The sequence below is a fragment of the Petaurus breviceps genome, unplaced genomic scaffold, assembly GCF_028583685.1.
Source record: "Petaurus breviceps papuanus isolate PSGF00001 unplaced genomic scaffold, PetGlider_PUasm1.0 90779, whole genome shotgun sequence".
Taxonomy (NCBI): domain Eukaryota; kingdom Metazoa; phylum Chordata; class Mammalia; order Diprotodontia; family Petauridae; genus Petaurus; species Petaurus breviceps.
Window position 1 is genome coordinate 11,782,363 of NW_027187344.1, and position 22,628 is coordinate 11,804,990.

Sequence of the window (22,628 nt, forward strand, 5' to 3'; positions counted from 1 at the left end):
TCTTAATTTCCACAACGATGCTATGAAGAGCTGTTATCACCCTCCTTTCACAGATTAGGAAACAGAGGCTGAGAGCAGTTAAAGTAACTTGCTTGAGGGACCATTAATGTCTATTCATGTCAGTGACTATTAATGTTTGAAGCAGGATTCAAACCCAGGTCTTCCTTATTCCAAGGTCATTACACTAGCTCCTACCCATGTTGTTGTTGTTTGGCAGCCATAGGGACTTTTAAAATGCCATTTGATAGCAGTTTCTTGATTTTCTAGAGTAACATTCTTTTTTTTTTCTCCTTGATTCAGAATTAAAAATTGTTTCCATCTCATCCTCCTGAAGGTGAGGATAAAAACAAGGCGCCAGACTTGTTCCAATATAGTTCTTGGCAACAGAGCACAAGCCTGCCCAGTCTAGATAGGGCCGAGAGATTGATAGCTGGTTTTGCTAGAACAATTGCCGGTGAGTGTTGGAAAGACAGGAAGAAGCCCTTCGCTTGTATCAGGAAAACTGCCAAAGAAATTAATCAAGAAGGAGTAATCTGAAACTGATGGGGTATTTGCCGGATTGGGGGGTGACCCAGAAATTTTGGATCATATAGTCCAAGACCCCCATTCTCCTCCCAGCCCCAAATTTTGGTTTATTTCATCCCTCCTGGCCCTTTTGAGTTTACGAAAAAAAGGAGCCGCTCAGCGTTACCCCCACAGCACCGATGGGGAAGGCGGACGAGCACCAGCTGGCAGAGCTCCGCGTTTCAGTTTTCGAAAGGAGTCTGGGGAACCGGTTTGAAGGCAGAGTCCGACCGGATCTCTCTCCCAGGATTCCCGAGCCCGTGGAACCACAACTCCCAGGATTCCCCTCCCCTCGGACTGCCCTCCTCTTGGCTGGCGAGGAAATCCACTGGACCCCGCCTTCCAGTCCTCCAAAGGGGAGGGTGACTCTCTTTGGAGCCCGCCCCTGGGACTCGGCGGGTGGCCTGGGAGCTCGGAACGTGGTTTGCAGCGGCTTCTCTTTAACTGCTGCTGCAGGGCAAGAGTCCGAACGTAGCGAGAGACCCCGGCAGGATGCCTGTGAGTACACAAGGGCTGCCTCGGTCAACAGGGTTGGCCATTTGAAATGGAGAGTGAGCACTTGACCGCTGCCCGGTGGGTGACGTTCTTGGGATCCTGGAGTATCTGAGCTGGAAGGGACCCTAGAACATGGAATGTTAGAGCGGAGAATGTGGGAGCCTGAAGGGACCCTAGAATGGAGGGGCTCCAAAACAGGACCTTCCAGATGACTTCGCCCAGCCCCTCTTAATTTTTCAGCTGGAGGAAACAAACCCAGAGAGGGGAAGCGACTTACCCAAAGTTGTTTTGCCCCTCTGCCAGCCGTCCTCCGCCTACTTTCTGCTTCTCCCCAAGAAAAATGTGCCCTTCCCTCCTGGGAGCTCGAAGGGTCTTTCGAAGGACTCATTTTGGGAGTGGGGTCCAGGGAGGAACCCAGAAATAGGAACAAGGCACATCAGGATTTAACTAGAGTTAGGAGAGGAAGCAGGGGAGGCAGGGGATTTCCAGCGGCCCCTGGTCGTCCCCAAGTGCCCCCGTGTATTGTATGCCATGAAGTATCAGGGCATTTTCGAAAGGAGCCCAGGGCACATTTACTTTGGTCTGAGTTGTTTTTGTTTTTGTTTTTTTGAGGGGACAGATAGGCATAACAGCTGACTCCAGAAAATCGGGTGAGATTTTGTTTCAGTTTAAAAGGCACCCCGCCCCATGGGCCTGGCTGGTACAGTCTGCTGCCGGGCTGCCAATTTCACTTGTCATTCCAGTTATCAGTCCAGCCTGAGGACACACTGTAGCTCAGATTTGGAAAGACTGGGACAAAAGACACCCCTTATTTCGAAGATACTGAAGATTGACCAGTGTACCAATAGCCATTATAACTTTTTGGCCTTTTTTTTAAGCTTGCAGTTCCTTCTCCTAGTACCCATTTTCATAGACTTTGAGAGTTAGTAGGAAGAACCTGGAAACATAGAAAGTAGAATGTTAGGTAGAAAAGAAAGAATTAGATATATAAAGATAGAATAAAAATATAAAGATAGAATGTTAGACATAGAAGGGACAGAAACTTAGACTATAGAACACAGAATACTGGAACTGAAAGGGACCTTAGAACACTGACTTTAGAGAAAATCCAATCCACCAACCCACCCACCCCCAAGAGAGGGGGAGGGACGTTACAGGCACACAGCTAGTTAGTGGCAGAATCTGGATTAGGACATAGGCCCCCTCCTAAAGCACTTTAAAAAAAAAACACATGAGGAAACTTCTCTAAACACAAACTGCTAAAAAACAGACAAAAGTGTTGGGGGTGGGGAGAGGAAAAGATCAGAGAAATGCAACAGGTAGGTTGTTCTCTGCCCCATCTCTGCTAGATTTCCTTCCAAATTCTTCACAGGCTGTTTTGCCTGTTTCCTGGAGCATGGTTAAAGCAAGGTTGTGTTCCCCAGCCTGAAATGCAGATAATCTAAATCTATTTGCTGAATGCTGAATTCCTTCCTAATGGAGAAAAACAAAAAGTCTGTCTTCCTTCACACACACACACACACACACACACACACACACACACACACTCTCTCTCTCTCTCTCTCTCTCTCTCTCTCTCTCTCTCTTTCTCTCTCTTTCTCCATCTCTCTCTCCCTCTTTCCCCTCTCCTCCCCCCTCCCTCTCTCCTTCTGAACTAGGCTGTAGTTGAGAAAGAAACCAGAGAATGTAGGAAAGAGATCCCAGTTGTTCAGGTCCACACTGAGCAGGCTGGCCCAGGACTGGTGGGAGGAAGTCTCCCTGTCATACATTCAGAGGCCTATTGCAATAAATCACCCACCATTTACAGTGCAGCATTGCATGCCAATGGCTTTATGAAGCTCCAAGAAGTTATGACAGACATATCCATGCCCAGCTGTGCTGGAGTGGGCTGTAGCTAATTTGAGTGGGTTAAAGGGGAAAAATAAAACAATCTCATTACTATGGTCTCTTAAAGTTTACCTTCCTAGAAACAGTAGAACGAAACAGTATTTATAAAGCACTTACTATGTACTAAATGCTGGTGACACAAAAGAAAAATGGAGACATTGCTTGCTCCTATGGAGCTCGTATTCTGATCAGGGGACAGAACATATAAAGGAGGATTTGTGTTTATAATGATCTCATAACCCCCATTTTACAAATGAAAAAAATGAAGCTCAGAAAAATCAGGTGACCTGCTCTGGGGCCAGGTAATTAATAAGCACTGGAGTTGGGAACCAGTGTTCTAGTCCAGGGGTGGGGAACCTGAACCGATGTCTGTCTAGACCTTCTCTTGAAGGCTTGGCACCCTGACGTCTCCTTGAGTCTAAGTAAATACCTACTACCCCTTAATGTGCCAAAGGGATGTGTTTGCTTGGATTTGATAGGATGTCAGAGGTGGAATAGACCTTAGGGGCTATTTAGATTCATGTGCAGGTGAGGAAACTGAGGTCCTGAAAAGGGGATTATTTTTCCAAGTACACACCACTAAATTCAGGAGACAAGCAGGGTTAGATCCTTTCTGGTCTCAAGACTCTGGTCCAGAGCACCTTCTACCTGTTTCACACTGCCTCTCAATCTTTTTTTTTTTTCATTGAAACACTTGCTCTCCAAGAAAGTCCAACTCCCTTCCTATTCTATTTGTGAAATGCTGTGTTATACTAATCAACTCTGTGAGCCTGTTTTTTGTTGTTGTTGTTGTTTTTGGAGTGGGGAAGGCTAGGCAATTGGGGTTAAGTGACTTGCCCAGTGTCACACAGCTACTACGTGTCTGAGGCTGGATTTGAACTCAGGTCCTCCTGATGCCAGGCTGGATGCTCTCATTCACTGTGCCACCTAGCCATCCGTATCTGCTTTTTGTTGAGTGTGGGAGAGGTGGGTGGGGAGGCTGACCCAGATTGCCGGGGAACCAAATTGGGGCTCTCCCACATTCCTGGAAAAACAAAAGCAACTTCCTGAAGAAATGTTTTCAGAATGACCCATGTGACTGGGACTGTAAGTCCTGTTTTTCTCAGTGGTAGTTAAGTGCACGGAAAACTAGCTGGTGTCATGGGTAGAGCTGTGATGCCCACACCAAAGGGGCGCAGGCCGAATGTGAGAGCATGGGAGTGATGAGACACAAGCCGGGCGGGAAGCTGTCTAGTTTATTTATCTGAGGGTAGGAGTTTATATACAGATGGCAAAAGTGATTACATCTGGTATTCTATCCGCTAGTACTTTATTCCATTGTGTGCACGTGTGATCACTTCTTGGTAATCGCCCTGTTTTCTTGCTAATCAAGGAAAGATGGTGAGCCAATCACCCTGAGCAACAATGAGCTTTCACTGGAGGGAGGGGGAGGGGGGAAATAACCCTAGGGAAATCCTGACCCAGACTCTACCCATGATTGGCTGGACTGGCTCAGTACTGGCCCTCTACAGGGCTCTGGGCCTGGAGTCAGGAAGACCTGAGTTCAAATCCAGCCTCAGACACTTAGTAGTTGTGTGACCCTGGGCAAGTCACTTAACTCTGTTTGCCTCAGTTTCCCCATCTGTAAAATGAGCTGGAGAAGGAAATGGCAAACCACTCCGGTATCTTTGCCAAGTCACACAGTTGGACACGACTGAAAATGACTGAACAACAAGAAGTAAAATATGTTGGCTATTAAAGATGCCAAATATGCTAATTGATGGGAGACAAAAAATAAGCAGCTGGCTAAAAAGACAATATCCTTCAGTGCTGTCAGCACCCTGGGATATCTGGGGATGTATGCCTAGGCCCCAGCCAGAAGTTTTATTTGCTAGTTATTTTCAGTTCAGAATGTCCTAGAGAGGCCCATAACCTGGTTCTGAATACCTTTTCCCTGTCTATTTGTCAAAACCCCATGAATTTGTTGAGGGTTTTCACTGGATCATGGGGTTTTGGAGTGGGAAGTGTTCTATACTACTTATTTCCAGGGCTAACCTTACTATAGACAGAGTAAGGTGACTTGACAGTCTTGCCCTGGTAGTGGGATCTCTTTAATTGCTGATCTGTTCATCTGTGCTTCAAGTGAGAGGCAGCTCTAGTGATAAAGAAAATGACTGGACTGTGGCTCAGAGGCCTTACGTCCAAACGCCAGCCCTGCCCCTGGCTATCTGTATGACTATGGGCAAGTTGCTGGATTTCTCTGGGCCTCTCTTTCCTCACCTGTAAAATGAGGGGCTTGGGGTAGATGACCTTCTGTGTCTACATCTATGATCCCTTTTCTGAACATATAATATGGCCACTCACATAGAACAAGGGAGTCCATAGAGGGACTGCCAACCAGGAGGGGTAGATCAGATTGCTAATCCTCTAACAGATGGGTTTGAAAACAGAAGCCCAAACTGCAAGTGGCAAAGGCCAAATACACGGTCTAAAGGATGCCACAGACTAGAGAAAACACACAGAGAAACAATAACTGGCCAAAGGCCATGTTCTTCCTCTGTTTCATTTTGTTTTTCCACTCTTAGTGGGGCTTTGAGGCTCCTAGAGCTCAGGAGGTCAGCTCAGTTTTGACCCAATTCAACTGAGGACAAAGGGTATGTCACAGCCCAGAGACAGAATGTACCTGGTCAGCCTCCATGGCTTGGATCAAGAAAAAAAAAAACCTAAAACATTAGAGCTAGAAGTAGGTGAAGGAGTGAACCCTCTCATTTTATAGATGGCAAATTTGAGAGGGAAAGACACTCACCCAAAGTGTCACATCAGGTCAGTTCAGAGGGAGGAATGAAACCCAGGCCCCCAGACTCACAACCAATCCCCTTTCCACTATATTCTTCTCTCCAAATGAATGTTAACAGTTTTAACTTTTTAACTTTCTCTAACAGTTAAAAAGAAATTCTATGATTCTATAGTCCTACAGGTTGTGAGGGAAGGAGAGAAATGGAGAAGGCCACAAGGCTTTGTTTGACCCAGGGGTGGCAAACCTGCAGCCTCAATGTGGCTTGTGGCCCTCTAGGTCCTCAAATTTGGCCTTTCACATAAAGTTTGGGTTCAGTCAAAGGGCCACACTTGAGGATCTAGAGGGCCACATGTGACCTCAAGGCTGAAGGTTGCCTACAGCTGGTATAGCCAATGTGTGATTACCCACAGGGCTCCATTGCTCTGGTCTATAGTGACCAAAGTTCCATGACCCTTAATTGGAGAAATATTTGGAAAATTCAAGGTCTGACAAGATTTAAGACAGCAAGTCTGTTGGCCCTTCTTAATAACTGTCTCAGCCTGGTCAGTTGAACACCAAGAATCTGTCATTGCCTTAGTGTGACAATTTCCTCCACCATATGTAGGTCACAATATAACTTAGTAGATAATAGTTATTTCCAATTCTGTTCAGCTCCAGCATCATTCACAATAACATACAACCTTACTGGTCACAGAATTATGTGCTCTCCCCCCCCCCCATCTCCCTCTCCCTCTCTCCCTCCCTTCCTCCCCTGACTTTTTTCTTTTCTTTTTTTCTTTTTATTATTTTGTATTTTATTTTTCCCCAGTTCCATGGAAAAACAATTTTCAACATTCATTTTTTAACACTTTGAGTTCCAAATCCTCTCCCTTCCTCCCTCTCTGATCCCTTCATTGAGAAGGCAAGCAGTTTGACATAGGTTATATATGTGTAGTCATGCAAAGCACATCCATAATAGCCTGATTTTTTTGTTCATGAGAACAGGAAATCTTCTATTCTCCAGTCTCACCTCTGTCTTCTAGCCCTTGTTACGAACACTAGTTCCTGACCTAGTGAGGAGCAAGGCCTGCTCCAAAACAAATTCTCCATGAACATCTTGAAAAGGAAGGGGATTAGATGAGTTCATCCCAGTTCCCCTTGGGAGCACTGAATAAACCATGAGGAAACAAGGTTAAGGCTAACGTTTCTGGAGCCCCTGCTCCTTATTGGCTGGGGAGAGGACTAAGCTGGTGACAAAGGTGTGATTATGCCGTGTCTCCGAAGGATCAGAGGGAGTTCCTGGCATCTGGGGCTGGTTTTGCCAAACCACACAAGGACAGGATTAGAGTGATGGATTTAGCTGATGTCTTAACTGGGGCCATCCATTACCTAGGGTAGAGTGACATTTCATTTAGAGGCCACAGGCAGCATTGGGAGTTAATTAGCAGTATAGAAAAAATAGAACTTAGGAAGTTAAGAATAATTACTTAAGAAACTTCCGGATGGTAAGAAAGGGTGAGCTCCTCTGCCATGAGGTCTGTCTCCCTAGCAGCCTCCTCTTGCTGTCCCAGGATGTGAGCCCTCCATCTCTCAGTTACCTTCTAGTGCACCTCTGCATGTTTGCCTCAGGGCAAAAGTGCCTAGTTACCGCTCCCTTGTATGGAGAGATAGAGGATTGAGGTGGCACAGTGGGTAGAGTGCTGCATCTTACTGACTTCAAATTCAGTCTCAGATGCTTCCTAGCTGTGTGACCCTGGGCAAGTCACTTAACTGGTTGCCTCCGTTTCCTCATCTGTAAAATGAAGTGGAGAAGAAAATGTCAAACCATTCCAGTACCTTTACCGAGAAAACCCCAAATGGAGTCACAAAGCGTGAGACACGATCGAAAAAACAAAAGACAGAGGATTGACGGTCCAGAGCCTCTTTTGGGAGACTGAGTACCTTTCTGAGATAACAATAATAACATAGAATTCATTTTCTTTCCTGTCATGCTCAACCTGCTTCCCCACTTCCACATTACTGTTAAGGTCACCGCTATCCTCCATAGCCAGCAGGCAGCCACGAGTCTTTCTGAGTCTCCCTTCACAGCCCAGCTGCCCCTGTATTTTCTGTACCTGTGACTTCCTCTCCATTCCTGTGGCTACCATACTACCATCCTAGTTCAGACCCACATCGGTCCTTACCTGGTGCTCTATAGCAGCCTCCAGATTGGTCTTCTTGCCTCCGTTCTCTATCTTCTCTATCCTCTACAGAGCTGTTAAGGTAATATCGATAACTCACAGGACTGCCCACCTCCTTCTCCTGCTGAGAAGTTCCAGTGACTCCTGTTAGCTTTAGGATTAGATAGAAATTCTTCTGGGCATCATTTAAAGCCCTTCACAACCTGGCCCCACTCCACCTTTCCAGGCTTCTTGCTTATTCCTTCCTCTCTTGTGCTCTGGCTTCCAACCGAACTGGCCTCCTGGTCGTGTCCTGGCTAGGCCATCCTATCTCCCCTCTCTGTGCCTTTGCTGAGACAGTCCCTTATACTCGGGATCCTCACCTCTTGTAATCTTTCATTCTGTTTTAGGATTCAGCCTAAGAACAATCTACTACCCAAGGCCTTTCCTGACTGGCCCCAGACACTAGTGCCCCCCTCTTCTCGAAGTTTTTAAGTTTATATGTGAGAGATAAGGGGGTGCAGTGGCTGGAGAGCTGGCTTCACATTCAGGGAGACCTGGGTTCAGATCCTACCTTTGACATGTACTATGACCCTGGGAAAGGCACTTGACTTTTCAGTGCCCCTAGGAATCATTCTAATAGGTTCAGTTTATATTAGTTCAGTAGCTTTCAGTCGTTTCCACATTTGGAATTTTTTTTGAGGGGGGAAGGCAAGGAAATTGGGGGTAAGTGAATTGCCCAAGGTCACACAGCTAGTATGTTTGTCAGGTGTCTGAGGTCAGATTTGAAATCAGGTCTTCCTGACTCCAGGGCTGGTGCTGTATTCACTGCTGCCCCCTGGAACTTTCTTGGTAGAGATATTGGAATGGTTTATCATGTCCTTCTCCAGCTCATTTTACAGATGAGGAAGCTAAGGCAAACAGAGTTAAGTGACTTACCCAGGGTCACATAGTCAGTAAGTGTCTGAGGTTGGATTTGAAATCAAGAAGATGAGGCTTTCTGACTCCAGGCCTGGCTCTTTATCCACTGCCCCACCCAGCTGCCCCTGTATTTACTTATATTTATGTTTGCTGACTCCAGGATAAAAGATGAGCTCCTTGAGGTTGGGGACTGTTGCATTTGGGGCCGTAGCACAGTGCCTGGCACTTAATAAATACTTGTTGATTTCTATGGCGCTTTAAGGATTGCAAAATACTGTTCTTGTGCTACCTTGGTGTTGTAGGGAGTATTCATTTTATAGTACCAGTTTTACAGAAGAAGGAACTGAGGCTAGAGAAGTTAAGTGACTTGCCCAGAGGCACACAATTGTCAACTTCTGCAGGCATCTTCAGAAAGGCCTGAACCATGATGGGGTCGACAACAATAGTTTGTGGTTGAATGGATTCGGCCTTGTTTGTTATCTGAACCAATCTGATCAGTCCACAAACATTTATTTAGGGCTTACTCTGTCCCAGGCATCATGCCAAGTACTGGGGATACAAAGAAAGGCGAAAGCAGCCCCTGTCCTCAAGGAGCTTACGTTCTTGCAGGGAGACTTGTGCGTAGACACAAGATCCCTACAAATGCTCCTCCTCTGGGAAGTCTCCTCTGCTGGTTACTCCAGCCCATATCTTTCCTTCCAGTAGCTAACTGTGGCACTCACTGTCCATAGCACATATTTGACTTCTAGTATATCTTCCCTTGTCTTTTCCTTACTGGACTGTAAGCTCTAGGAGAACAGAGATGGTGTTTTCTGGTACTTTTGTATCTCCTGTGACACCTGAACTGTAGTAGTTTTATGGAAGGTGTTCCATAAGTACTTTAATGAACTTTAATTTAGCCTTAACCAACTGTAGAAAGGCAACAGTATTTGTCATCCCATATGCCCAATATTCTTAGAAAAAGCAATCCCAGCAGCAATATGCTTCCAAAGTAACCTGCAGAATCACAGAAACCTAGGGTTGGAAGGGATCTTAGAATACAGAATGTTAGAACATAGAATGTTGGAGCTGGAAGAATCCTTAGACCCAAGAATGCTAGAATTTTTTTTCAGATGATTAAAACTGGAAGGGACCTAAAACAGAATATTAGGCCAGAGAGGACCTTAAAGCTTAGAATGTTAGAGCTGGAAGGTGGACCTTGGAACAAAGGATAAGGGGAGTGGAAAGCAACCTTAGAATAAAGATTGTTGGAGATGGAAAGGGTATTAGAACAAAGAATGCTAGAACTTAGAATGTTAGAATTTTAATACTTAGAGTATTAAAATGAAGGATATTTAAGTTAGAAAGAACCTTAGAGCTTAGAATATTAGAGCCAGAAGGGAACTTGGAACAGAAGATATTGGAGCTGAGAGGGACCTTAATCCTCTTCATTTGACATATGGGGAAACTGAGACCCAGAGTGGTAAAGTGACTTGTCAGAGATCAGTCATGGGGTTCATAGCAGAGCTGGGACTAGAGCACAGATCTCCTGACTCCAAATGTCCAAGGTAAAGGATGCCTTTGAGGGGAAACAGCAACCACCCTTGGTATTTCTCTGCCATGATAAACACTAGTGGGACTTGCTCTAGATAAGGGCAGTTTTTCTAACCTCAGCACCTGGAGAAAAGAAGTCTCTTTATGGTTGTTAATTGTGGAACAGCCCACAGGAAAACCAGTCAGGGAGTCAAAACAGAATGACCTGTAGGATGAGTGACCTTGAAACTGGCCAGTGTTACGGTCAAGAGAGGTTCTGATCCAGCCCTAGGGATAGAGCTGTGGGCTGAACAAATGGGTGTCACATTCAGTCTGGTCTTTGGTTCCCCTCAGACCCGAGTATCATTTTTTTTTTTTTTTGGAGGGGGGAAGGCAGGGCAATCGGGGTTAAGTGACTTGCCCAAGGTTTTACGGCTAGTAAGCATTAAGTGTCAGAGGCTGGATTTGAACTCAGGTCCTCCTGACTCCAGGGCAGGTGCTCTATTCACTGTGCCACCTAGCCACCCCAGACCTGAGCATCTCAAGAGAACTTCGTAACCTCTGTTAGAGCAGACCTCTAGCACTGAGGCATCATACACAGTAAGTGTGGCAGGAACCAGATTAAAATGTAATTGGGAAATATTTAACAGAATGAAAAAAGATATGATAATACATAGATAATGTTAAAATGTCATTTTGTAAGTCAATATGCAGGGGCAGCTAGAGGTACAAGTGGATAGAGCATGGGGCCTGGAGTCAGGAAGGCCTGAATTTAAATGTGACCTCAGACTCTTACAAGCTGTGTGACCCTGGGCAAGTAACTTGATCCCTATTTGCCTCAGCTCCTCACCTGTAAAATAGGGACACACTGAAGAAGGAAATGGCAAGCCACTTTAGTATCTTTGCCAAGAAAACCCCAAATGGGGTCACAGAGTCAGACTGATCCCACAGAGAAGATGGAACGACAAAGTCTGTACAGTATGTAGCCAGCAAGGTTACTTATGTGATTATGCCCCTCCCCATTTGCGTTTGACTTCACTGCCCTCAAGTCTCCTACTGTGTCCGAAGGCATTCTTTTAGGGGCTATAAGAGTCACTCCCTGAGTGCAAAGATGACTGAGTTTGAAGTTGCAGAGATCATTTCCTCAGAGACTAGTAACACATGGCTCACATATCTTGGGGAGTCACCTTGTACTTCTGGGCCCTGTTTTTCTCTTCTGTGAAATTAACGAATTGGAATCTTCAAGGACTCCTAGCTCCAACCTTCTATGGCTCTTCTGGTTGTGTTCAATGGCTCCGGGAGACTCGGAGGGCTGAGCAAAGTGGGCAGCACTAAGTGGCCCTGTTTTGGAGACACTTCTCACCTGGGAGTGGGTGGGAATTATCATTTGCTTGAGAAGCCTTGGGCCCAGCAACTCTCTCTCAATCTCCAAAATCCCGATTGAGAAGTGAAAGCCTCAGGCAAAATGAAATCATCTACGGTCCACGAGGAAATTTGCTAAGAATTATAACCAAAGGAGTGAACCATGAAAAAGAAGGAACAAAACAAAACACAAAAGAGAGACAGCAAGTCGTTTACTTTCATCTGCATTCAAACTCTGTAGCTCTTTCTCTGGATTCCGAGAGCCATCATAAGTCCCTTGGAGTTGTCTTACAGCCTTGCATTGCTGAGAGGAGCCCAGTCTATCAAAGCTGGTCATCACACATACGATCTGTCTGTAATTGTGTACAAAGTTCTCCTGGTTCTGCTCCTCTCACTCGGCATCAGTTCATATAAATCTTTCCAGGTCATTATGAAGTCCATCTGCTCCTCGTTTCTTATTGCATAATAGTATTCCATAACATGCATATACCACAACTTGTTCAGCCATTGCCCAATTGATGGGCACCCCCTTAATTTCCAATTCTTTGCTACCACAAAAAGAGCTGCTATAAATATTTTTTGTACAGAAGGGTCTTTTTCCCTCTTAGAAGATCTCTTTGGGCCTACAAGTATTTATTAAGCCACTCCACAAAGTGATTAGGATACAGAGATTGAAAGTAACATTCCATGCCTTTGGTTATAATTCTTTACAACCTGAATAACGTTTAGTGTGAAGGCATTTGTAGAACCTATATCTGATTGCATGCTGCTATGGGGGAGGAATTTGCAAGTCAAGGGATGGTGGAACTGAATGTTGTTAACTAAAAGTAAATAAATACATTTAAAAAAAAAAGATTAGAAAACCCCAATGGCCCCTCCAAAAAAAGCAAAAAACAAAAATCCCAGAAAAAATAAATACTTGTAGGGAAGAAAAATAATCTTTGACATCTAGACACAATGCACAAGGCTAAGGAGGCTGCAGATAGGGTGAGTACCTTGGAAATCACCTACTTTAACCCCCTCATTTTACAAATGGGGAAACTGAGGCCCAGAAATAGAAGTAGTGTATGAGTTCCATAACTCATAGCTAGCATGCTTGCATGAGAAGTAGTGTGGCTTACCGGTAGCAGAAAGGTGATGGGACTGGAAGACATGCATTTAAATCCTACCACTGATAGTTGTGTGAACTACTTGCCTCTCTGAGTCTCAACTTTCTACTCTGCAAAATGAAGATGACAAATAGTAATTATAATATCTATTTCACCGGAGTTGCTGTGAGGATTGAAATAGTTAATTAGGTTAAGTGTTTTGCAGACCTGAATAATAATAATGGTTAGCATTTATAGAGCTTTGAGATATTACCTACAGATATTATCTTTTTTTATTTTTTTGCTTTTTGTAGGTCAATTGGGATTAAGTGACTTGCCCAAGGTCACACAACTAATAAGCGTTAAGTGTCTGAGGCTGGACTTGAACCCAGGTCCTTCTGACTCCAGGGCTGGTGCTCTATTCACTGTGCCACCTAGCCGCCCCTGTACAGATATTATCTAATTGGATATTATTATTGCTATTATTATTCCCCTTTTACAGATGAAGAAACTGAAGCGTCTGTCCAAATCCTCATCCCCTCATACCTGGACTATGGCAATAAAGAGCCTGGGACTTGGTTTTCCTGCCACAAGTCTCTCCCCACTCTAATCCATCCTTTACTCTGCTATCAGTGATCTTCCTAAAGTTTAGATATGACCTTGTCACTTCCCTAACTCAGTAAACTGCAGTGACTCTTCATCTCCAGGAACGAGTTACAAAATCCGCTGTTTGGGGTTTAAAACTCTTCGTCCCCTGCCCCTCCCCTACCTTCTCACACCTCCTCTCACCCTTTCCACTCTGCCCACCTACCTTCCAGCTCTGCACTCCAGTGAGTGAGGCCTCCTTGGGGCCACCCCTCGGCTCTGGACATTCTCTTTGGCTGTCCCTCATGCGTTTCCTCTCATCACAATGCTCCTCCTCCTCTCTACCCACTGGCGCCCTAAGTTCCAGCTAAAATCTCTCCCCCTACAGCAATCCCTTTCCAATTTCTCTTAATTCTAGTGCCTTCCCTTTCCTGATGATTTCCAAAGTATCTTGCATATAGTGTGTTTGTACAGAGTTGTTTTTGTGTTGTCTCTCCTCTTAGACTGTGAGCTCCTCAAAGGCAAAGGCTGTCTTTTGCCCTTTCTTTGTATCTCTTCTTCCTCCCCCTGCCCCCCGACAGTGTTTATCACGGTGCCTGGCACACAGTAGGATGTGCTTATCAACTGGTGGGCAAGCTAGAAAAAAATGACCCAAATATTTCCTCAACTTTTCAACCTGTAACAGTGTCCTCTTGCCTCCGTGTCTCATAGTCATAGGATTTAGAGCTGGCATTGCCTTTAGGAATAGTCTCCTCTAATCCCCCTCACTCCACAGGTGAGAAATCTGAGGCTTAGAGAGGTTTAGTGATTCTCTCCAGGTCACACAGGTTATAAGTAGCAGAAGCTGGGTCTGAGCCCAGGTTTTCTGACCCCTAATTCCCTGCTGCCTGGCTGCTGAAGCAGGAAATCCCCATCCCTCAGGGCCTGGTACAGCACAGAGTCAGGTTCATGCTTGATTTAGGAACAGGTGTATTTGTTGGAAACTGTTAGGTACGCCTCCCTTGGATCCAAGCAAGTTGACTTAACTTTTAAAGAAAACAGTATTTATTTTTCCAGGAGGCTGCCCTTGACTTTTTCTTTCCTTTCTTTCAGATGCATTTCATCTTTTCCAGTGAGGTGGAGCTCCTCTTTGATTTCTGGAGGGTCCACAGTCCAGCCGGTAAAAGTGTGAAGCCCCTTTCTCCCTCCCTCCCTCCTTCCTTCCTTCTCTTCCTCCCTCCTCTCCTTCCCTTCCTCCCTCCTCTCCTTCCTTCCTTTCCCTTCCCTCCCTTCTTCCTTCCCTTCTTTCCCTTCCCTCCCTCCCCCTCCTTCCATTTCCTCCCTCCTTACTTCCATCCATCCCTTTCTCCCCCTCTTCCCTTCTCTTCCTGACTCTAAGTCCAGTACTATATTCACTATAATTCCTAAATGTGACAAGTTGTAGTTATTAGTCATACATGGAGTTTGTTGTTGTTATTGTTTAGTCATTTCAGTCGTGTTTGACTCCTCATGACCCCAGTTGGGGTTTTCTTGGCAAAGATCCTGAAATGGTTTGCCATTTCCTTCTCCAGCTCATTTTACAGATGAGGAAACTAAGGCAAACAGGGTTAAGTGACTTGTCCAGAGTCACACAGCTAGTAAGTATCTGAGGCTAGATCTGAACTCCTGAGAAGTCTTTCAGACTACAGGCCCGGTACTCGGTACTCTACATACTGAGTCACTAGGGTCACATTCAGGTTTTGCTACTTAACTAGTTTTAGGAACTTGGCAAAGACATTAAATTCTGAGTCTCAGTTTCCTCAGATGTGTGGGTTGGACTTTAAGATGACCCCTCAGTCCATCTCCTGACTCTCCATTCAGGACTCACCTGTGGGTAGCGGCTGCAGTTCCAAGCTGGCATTTATTCGTGGTGTACAAGTCAATCCTAATTCTGAGAAGACACTTCATTTAATCTTAAACTGTTAATTTGCATGTCTTCGAAAAATATCATCCATAGGCAAACCAAGCACTCTGTCAACATCTTATTCAATCCTCTCAGAAACCCCATGAAGTAGGTATTATTTTATATTCCCTTTTTACAGATGAGAAAATTAAGGCTCATAATTAGGTGATTTACCCAAGGCTGAACAAATAGCATCCGAGGGCTGGCTCTTTTAAATGTAGTCTCTCTTATCTGAGCCCAGAGGGGTTAAATACTACAGTGAGCATTTGTTAAACCTTGTATATAAAACAGATGTAGCAATTACAAGCTTTTAAAAAGTGGAGATGGTGAGCTCTTAATTTTTTTTATAGGCTGCTTCCAGTGTGTGGCTTCTTCTCTCTCTTTCCTTCCTTCCCTCCTCCTCTCCCTCTCTCCCTCCTTCCCTGAGGTTCTTCCCCTCCCAGTTTGATTTTTTTTTTTAATTAAAGGGGCCATCCCTTGACTCACTTCTTTAAGAGCCCTACTCTCAAAGTGAGAACCTGAAAAGACCTTAGCCTAACAGGGCCAGGGTCTCCCATTGTATTCTGGGCCATCTCCAGTCATCCTAATGTATAACTGTCCATTGGACCCAGATGGCTCTGGAGGAGAAAGTGAGGCTGGTGACTTTGCACAGCCCTCCCTCACTCAAATCCAAGTCAACTGCAAGTCATGTCGTCATCTCCCTGATGTTACGATCCTCTTTGAGAATGAAGGACAAATACAGCAACAGTCTTCTTCCAACCCTTTCTGTACTTGCTGCAAGATATATGGAATCAATGAGAGCATCCTGGCTGGGTAGAGGGGCTGCTGCTTCCAGGTTTGCTCAGCCACCTGAGTTAAGAACAGGAGGCAATAAGATCATGCCTGGGAAGGCATGGCATAGGGGACTTGGAGTGAGGAAGATCTGGGTTCAAATCTTGCCTTGGTCATTTGCTAGCTGTGTGACATTGAGCAATTAATTCAATTTCTCTGTGCTTTCAATTCCTCATCTGTAAAATGAGGTTGGACTTAATAATCATTAAGGTCCTTTCCCCGATCTATGTGAGGGAAGTACGACAGAGGATCATAAGGCGGGGTGCCCTTTGTGCAATGTCCTGAATGTCTTAGATCTACCAGGTTTTAGGCCTTTGGGCCCAACTAGGACAGGGCCATCAGGATAGCCTCTCCCAGTATGGTGCAGGAAGGGGCACAGAACAACCTTCCCAATCATAGAATTATTTTGAAATTTTTAATTTAATTTTTTTCTATCAGTAAAAATCTTTTTCTCTTCTACTCAGTGCCCCCAATGGAAAAAAAATGAAAAAGAAAACCCCTGTAACTAATATACAGAGTCAAATAGATAAGCAAAACTAATTCCCACGTTGGCCTTTTGTGAAGTTGTTTTCTACCATCTGATCCCAGCATAGTCCCCAGAGAAGAGGTCCAGAGGGGAGAGGAGATGGTGACAGAAAGAAGAGCCCCTTACATAAATGATGTATGTAACAGCTTCCAGTGTGTTTCTAATGTTCATTACTTAATTTCATCATCAGAACAAGCATGTGAAAGAGGCAGAGGATGAATTACTATCCCCATTTTATAGATGAAGAAATTGAGGCTCAGAGTTTAGTTACTTGTCCCCCATAACACAGCTAGTTAGTGACAGGGACAGGACCAGTATCTAGGTTTCTGCCCCTCTCTCCTTGTGTACTTCCCCCTTTAAAAAAACCATCATCAGGGCAGCTAGGTGGAGAAGTGAATAGAGCACTGACTCTGGACTCAGGAGGACCTGAGTTCTAATTTGGCTTCAGATATTTGACATTAGCTGTGTGACCTTGGGCAAGTCACTTAACTACATTGCTTTGCCTCCTCCCCTCCAAAAAAAGACAGGGAAAAACCCATCATCAACCACAACAACTATAGTCCAGATAAACATACAGAAATGTAAAACATGAGACCAAGCCCTAGCATTTGAAAAAACAGGACTAAGAGAGTGAACAAACAGTGAAGAAACAAGTAAGATGCTTTTGGTCTGTGTGTCCCCACCATTTTCCTTCCTTCTTCCTCTCTCCCTCTCTCCTCCTTTTTTCTATAGTCATAGTTAGTGTGTTTACAATTCTGTCTGATTGTACAGCTTTTTAGGTCACTGATTCTTCTGGTGTATCAGGCTGCCTTTGAAGGGCAGAGTCTTGGAAATCAAGAGAAGTCTAGCATGACCATAAGGGGCAAAGGACAATAGGGTAAGGTAGAGAGAGCACTGGATAGAGAGTCAGAAGTCTTCAATTTAATTTATTTATTTTTAGTTTTCAGCATTCACTTCCACAAGATCTTGAGTTCCAAATTTTCTCCCCATCTCCCCTACCCCAAGAGTATGTACACTCTGATTGCCCCCTTCCCCCAATCTGCCCTCCCTGTCACCCCACCTCCCTTCTTTTATCCCCTTCCCTTCTGTTTTCCTGGAGGGCAAGATAGATTTCTATACCCCATTGCCTGTATATTTTATTTCCTACTTGCATGTAAAAACAATTTTTAACATTCACTTTTCAAACTTTGAGTTCCACATTTTATCCTTTCCTCCCTCCCCACCCACCCTCATTGAGAAGGCAAGTAGTCCCAATATAGATTATACATGTGGAGTCATGCAGAACCACTTCCATAATAGTCATGTTGTGAAAGACTATATATCTTTCCATCCTATCCCGCCCCCTCCTCCCCCCCCCAAGAGAGCAGAAATCTTGCTGGCTCAATATAATATAATGTAATATAATATAGTTACCATGCAGGAGAGCCAGACCTAGGGTCAGGAGAACTAGGTTTGAACCCCATTACGTCCATTCATTGGCTTCTGTTGCTCATAGGTCAATCATTTAACCTCTCAGAGGCTCTATTTTCTCGTCTGTAAAATGGGGATTGTATTACTTTCACCACCTGCCTCACTGGGTGTTGGGAGGAAAGTTTTAGTTAAAGTGCTATATTCATGCAGTTGTAATTATTACCTAAGTGACCTGGAACAAGTCATGTCCCCATTCTGGGTCTCAGTTCTGTCGCTGGTAAAATTAGGGGTTTCGATTAGATGAACTCAAATCTAATTCTAGGATTTTAGGATGTTTTGACTCTAGGGTTCAAGATCCCGAGCAGGAGGGAGCACAGGTCAGGGTCAGAGGCAGTGGAGAGAAGCATAGCTCTTGAGCTCAGTCTCTGGAACCACACATGGCCTTGGGGAGTCGTCTGGGCTAGGCTGGGGTTGCTGGACCTGGGCTTCCTTCTGCAGGCATGGCCGTTTCTGTGCTCGTGGTCCTCCTTTTGGCCCTGTTGTATGAAAGCATCAAGGTGGGCAAAGTCAAGTTGTTCCACTGGTCCCTGCTCAGCCAGTCCTCAAACCACAGCCAGCCGATGACAGAGTACACGGACCAGGAGTCTACGAGCTCTGGGTCAGCTCAGGCCAACAGTGACCGCACAAGGTAACGGATGGATGAGGCATGGAAACACTGGACCGACCCAGAAGGCTTGGGCAAAACTGCTCTGAGTTTCTCACTTCAGCTCCCAACCCACATTGGGCAGCAAGGACTGGGGCTTTCTTAGCCTAGCAACTTGATCCAAAGCCCTCCTAATCTCGCTGGTCCGCCTGCCCAAATTAAATATTGCCCAAAGGCAGGTGGGAAGAGCTATGGCTTGAGACTCTCCAGGTGGTGAATAGAATGCTCTTCAACCTCCTAGTAGGCTTTATTTTTCCCATGCACTCATGGCCAGCTTTCACAAGCCAGCCACTAGTGGGACCCAATGTAGCTTTGCTAGAGTTCCATGGGATCTGATAATACTGCTTGCATGTATGTAGAGCTCTGTGCTTATTCAGTGCCTTCACATCAATGAAACCGGGCAATATCATTTCCTCCATTTTCCAGATGATGAAACAGAGTGCTGTGACTAGGTCAGAGGCACAGTTTGAAGTAATCTTCCAGCTAGGGCAGGCTGCCTCTCGAAGGCCACTTTTCACCTTATAGCCTTACTTTCCAATCTGGAACACCTCCCCCCCACCCCTCCACCCCCCATCTCTCACTTCATTCTTCTCTAACTCAGCTATCTTGTGTGTCTAGGTTGTTTCTGAGTCACTTGGGCCAGTCTCTGATACATGTCGTCCAGGTGGTCATTGGCTACTTTGTGATGCTGGCTGTGATGTCCTACAACACTTGGATTTTCCTTGGCGTGATCCTGGGCTCAGCTATTGGTTACTACTTGGCCTACCCACTCCTCAGTGTGGGATAGAGGGCAGCGTGGGCCCCAGGGCTGCTGGATGGTTGTTCAGGCTCAACGGGTTGGAGAATCCCATCTCTACTTAGTGATGAAAACCCCACCATATTTAGAAACAGGCACCTCTCCAGACAGTTGTTCCACAGCTCCCTCATCCTCTTCCTTCTGTGGCCTCTTAGTTTGAGGTACAGAGGGCCCTGGGGGGCACATGTGCCCTCTTTCCCCAGGCTGGCTGTGATGGCCTCCAATGGTATTCACCAAGGACCTCTGGTGGGGGTTCTGGCTAAACCCTAGACTTTCCAAAAGCCTGGGAGAAGGAGAGGGGAGCCAGCTAAGCCTGGGCAGCTGATGACTTTGGTGAGCCTGTAAGCTACTCATGCATTTCCTGACCTGGGGGAGGAAGGCAAACTATTTGAAAAGGGAATCGAGGGAGGTGCAAGGCTCCAGATGTGCTCTGCCCCTCCTTGTTGTGCCTTAGTTCCAATGGAACAAACCATGCCAGGTTAACTGTACTTCTCTGACTGTGGAAATAGGAGGCGTACCAGCTTTTCAAATTCACCTTTCTGCCTTAGGAATGCTAGAAAATTTGAGATTGGTGTGTGTGTGTGTGTGTGTGTTTCAAATGACCTAAGATTCATTTTCTCCATTCCCAAACTCCACCCCCCCCCCCCCCCCCAGCCTCACATCACCTCCCTTGGGCATTATCAGCGAAATTAAGGTTTTTAATGGAACACTCTCCCATTATATTCATAGGGATTCAAAGTCTAGGGATTGTAGACTGAGCTCTAGTTGAGGAGTACTGGAGTGAATCCTGATCCTGAAGCTTAGCTTTGTCACTTTCTCACTCTGGGTCTCAGTTTCCTCATTTGTAAAATAAAGGGAATGGGTTAGACTAAATCTTTCAAGTATCTTCCAGGTCCAAATCTGATCCATTTCCTTCACTTTTTCTGAGGGGACACAATGAACCAATTAAGTTAAATGTTGCCAAAGGAGACATTTTGAGGGCTGAAGAGCCTGAAGGGGATGGAGACACTCAGGGGTCTTAAGCGGCTGGGTCTCCTGCAGAAGCAACTGCCTGAAGTCAAGCTGTGCCTTGAAATGATTGACTCTGGGATTCTTGGGTTAACTTTAGCAAATGCACATAGCTTGTTAGTGGCAGATGCAGGGATGTTACCCAGAGTTCCTGACTCAAGCAGGGCTCCTTCCACTGGACTGCACTCCCTCCTCGATGTTTAGAAGGAGACTGTGAAATTGTACCAGGGAAGCAGGATAATTTAGCCTTGCTAGTAAACTTATTAGTCTGGACAGATGTTGATGACCTGCATTCCATCATCTTATTCCAGTCCTTTTCTAATTCAGAAAAAAGGTCAGTGTCATTTAATAACCTTCAAGATCTCATTTCTCTTCACTGTCTCTACCCTGTGACTTGGCAGAGAAAACACTGGATGTTCACTTAAAATATTCATTAAACCGTCTTAGTCTGCTGTTGGACAAAGATTAAATCAAACCTAAGCCATTTATTCCTGCCCAAAAGGAACTTATGGTCTAAATAAAAACGTAATTTATATCTGGCATCTTATTAAATTCATTTTTTTTTAAAGGTGGATTTTAGGGGAGGTTAAGTGGCACAGTGAATAGTGCACTGGCCCTGGAATCGGGAGGACCTGAGTTCAAATTGGGCCTCAGACACTTAGCACTTAATAGCCGTGTGACGTTGGGGAAATCACTTAACCCCAATTACCCTGCCCTCCCCACTCCAAAAAAAAAAGGTGGATTAAAAAGTTACTTTAATTATGTCATTTTGGGGATTAGTGTGGCAAACAAAAAGAGATAGTAGCTGTGGAAGCAACAGAAGAGGAAGAAGGGACAGAAATAATGGAAAGAACATAAAAGAAAATCTTAAGACCAGTGGAATTCATTTCAGGTAATGAAATTTAAGTGAATGGAATTTCAGATATTTAGCTGCTCTACCTAAGGTTTTCCTGCTTCCCGAGGGTCAGCAGAACAGGGATGAGTGTCCTTTAGGAGGGAGAAATAAGTTCTGAGTCTCTAGAAGCTGCCATGACGTCAGTCTTTGGATCCAGCTTCTTAACACTACTATCTATGAATTATAGAGCAGAAATGAACCTCCATCTCCCTTCTTGACTGACTTTCTCATGGTTCCCAAGGGACAGGAAGGCAGACAGGGCTGGGAAGTTGTATTTGACAACAGAGCCAGACTTATGTATAAGTAACTAGGCAATATTGGTTGGGTTACTGGTATGATGGGATTTCAAGACTACCAATTCACTCACAACCCCACCCCCAAAATGCTTTGGTTTTCTGTTAACTAAAATTTTAATAAACATTTTAATTCATTAGAAATCAATTATTTTTGGCTTAAGGTTTCTTATTCTAAAATGTGACTGTGGGAGAAATCATACTAAGATGTAAAGGACTGAAAAGTCATGTAGTTCAAGGTCATAAGTATTAATGGATGAAAAAACTAAAGCCCAGGTAGATGAAGGGACTTGCCCAAGGTTACAAGGTCATTGCCAGAAGCAGGATTTGAGCCCTGGTCCTGATGCCAAAGCCAGGGTTCTTGGTACCACTGCTAGCTGTTATACTTGGGGAGGGGCAATCACATCAGCACATGTGGAACAAGGAAGGAATTAAGGTTATGTCATCACTTTTGGGGGAGGGACAAGGGACTAATGAACCTCTTGGATTAGTCAAACACTTATTGACACCTGGGGAAGAAGTAGAACTGTAATAGATTTGGAATCAGAAAACATTTGAATCCCAGCTTTCCTACTTAATGGTGTGACCTTGGGCAGGAGGCTTATGAATATTGCAAGAGGTGGTCCTAAGGGTGAATATGCCTAGTGGTAGAGGTTTTTGGAGAGTAGCAGGAGATAAGGTTGGGGAGGCAGCAAGTCAAAATCTCTTGGAATTTCTTCAAGCTTCTGTCATACTTTCCCCACAAACATTTCCCAGCATTAGAGGCTTCTGTTTTTCAGACTATTTGCAGTGGAAAGATCCATATAGATCTTTGGGGACAGCTTAAAAAAAAATCACAGGGGGAGAAATTAACTATTGGCTAGAAAGTCAATTTGAGATGAACCGGCCTTTAGCCATCTCAAAGGGCTTGTTCTAAT

General features: G+C 44.9%; 1 protein-coding gene and 1 long non-coding RNA gene across 5 annotated transcripts; one reads left to right on the forward strand and one right to left on the reverse strand.

The window, feature by feature from the left end:
- Positions 1 to 274: 274 nt before the first annotated feature.
- On the reverse strand, positions 275 to 6,246 carry LOC138147203 (uncharacterized). The gene is made up of 2 exons (XR_011164726.1): positions 1,337 to 6,246; positions 275 to 502 (listed from the first exon to the last, which is right to left on the reverse strand). It is a non-coding gene; the product is annotated as an uncharacterized lncRNA (long non-coding RNA).
- On the forward strand, positions 496 to 21,859 carry SLC31A2 (solute carrier family 31 member 2). 4 transcript variants are annotated; one of them, XR_011164725.1, is made up of 4 exons: positions 496 to 1,062; positions 14,421 to 14,487; positions 16,669 to 16,741; positions 18,515 to 18,653. XR_011164725.1 is itself a non-coding variant. In XM_069069574.1 (4 exons), exons 1-4 carry the CDS (start codon positions 1,057 to 1,059, stop codon positions 19,504 to 19,506), a joined length of 438 nt encoding a protein of 145 aa, XP_068925675.1. In that variant the 5' UTR covers positions 886 to 1,056; the 3' UTR covers positions 19,507 to 21,859. The 4 variants fall into 4 exon arrangements, 3 of the variants coding, with proteins under 3 accessions (XP_068925675.1, XP_068925676.1, XP_068925677.1); XM_069069574.1 differs by lacking the exon at positions 16,669 to 16,741 and adding an exon at positions 19,338 to 21,859 and having other exon boundaries at positions 886 to 1,062; positions 14,421 to 14,493; positions 18,515 to 18,704; XM_069069575.1 differs by lacking the exon at positions 16,669 to 16,741 and adding an exon at positions 19,338 to 21,859 and having other exon boundaries at positions 888 to 1,062; positions 18,515 to 18,704.
- Positions 21,860 to 22,628: the final 769 nt, after the last annotated feature.

Excerpts from the sequence above, each read along its gene's own strand:
- SLC31A2 (XM_069069574.1), top strand. Across the intron at positions 14,494-18,514 it reads CCACAGTCCAGCCGGTAAAA|GCATGGCCGTTTCTGTGCTC; the intron begins GTGTGAAGCCCC and ends TTCCTTCTGCAG. Across the intron at positions 18,705-19,337 it reads GCCAACAGTGACCGCACAAG|GTTGTTTCTGAGTCACTTGG; the intron begins GTAACGGATGGA and ends TTGTGTGTCTAG.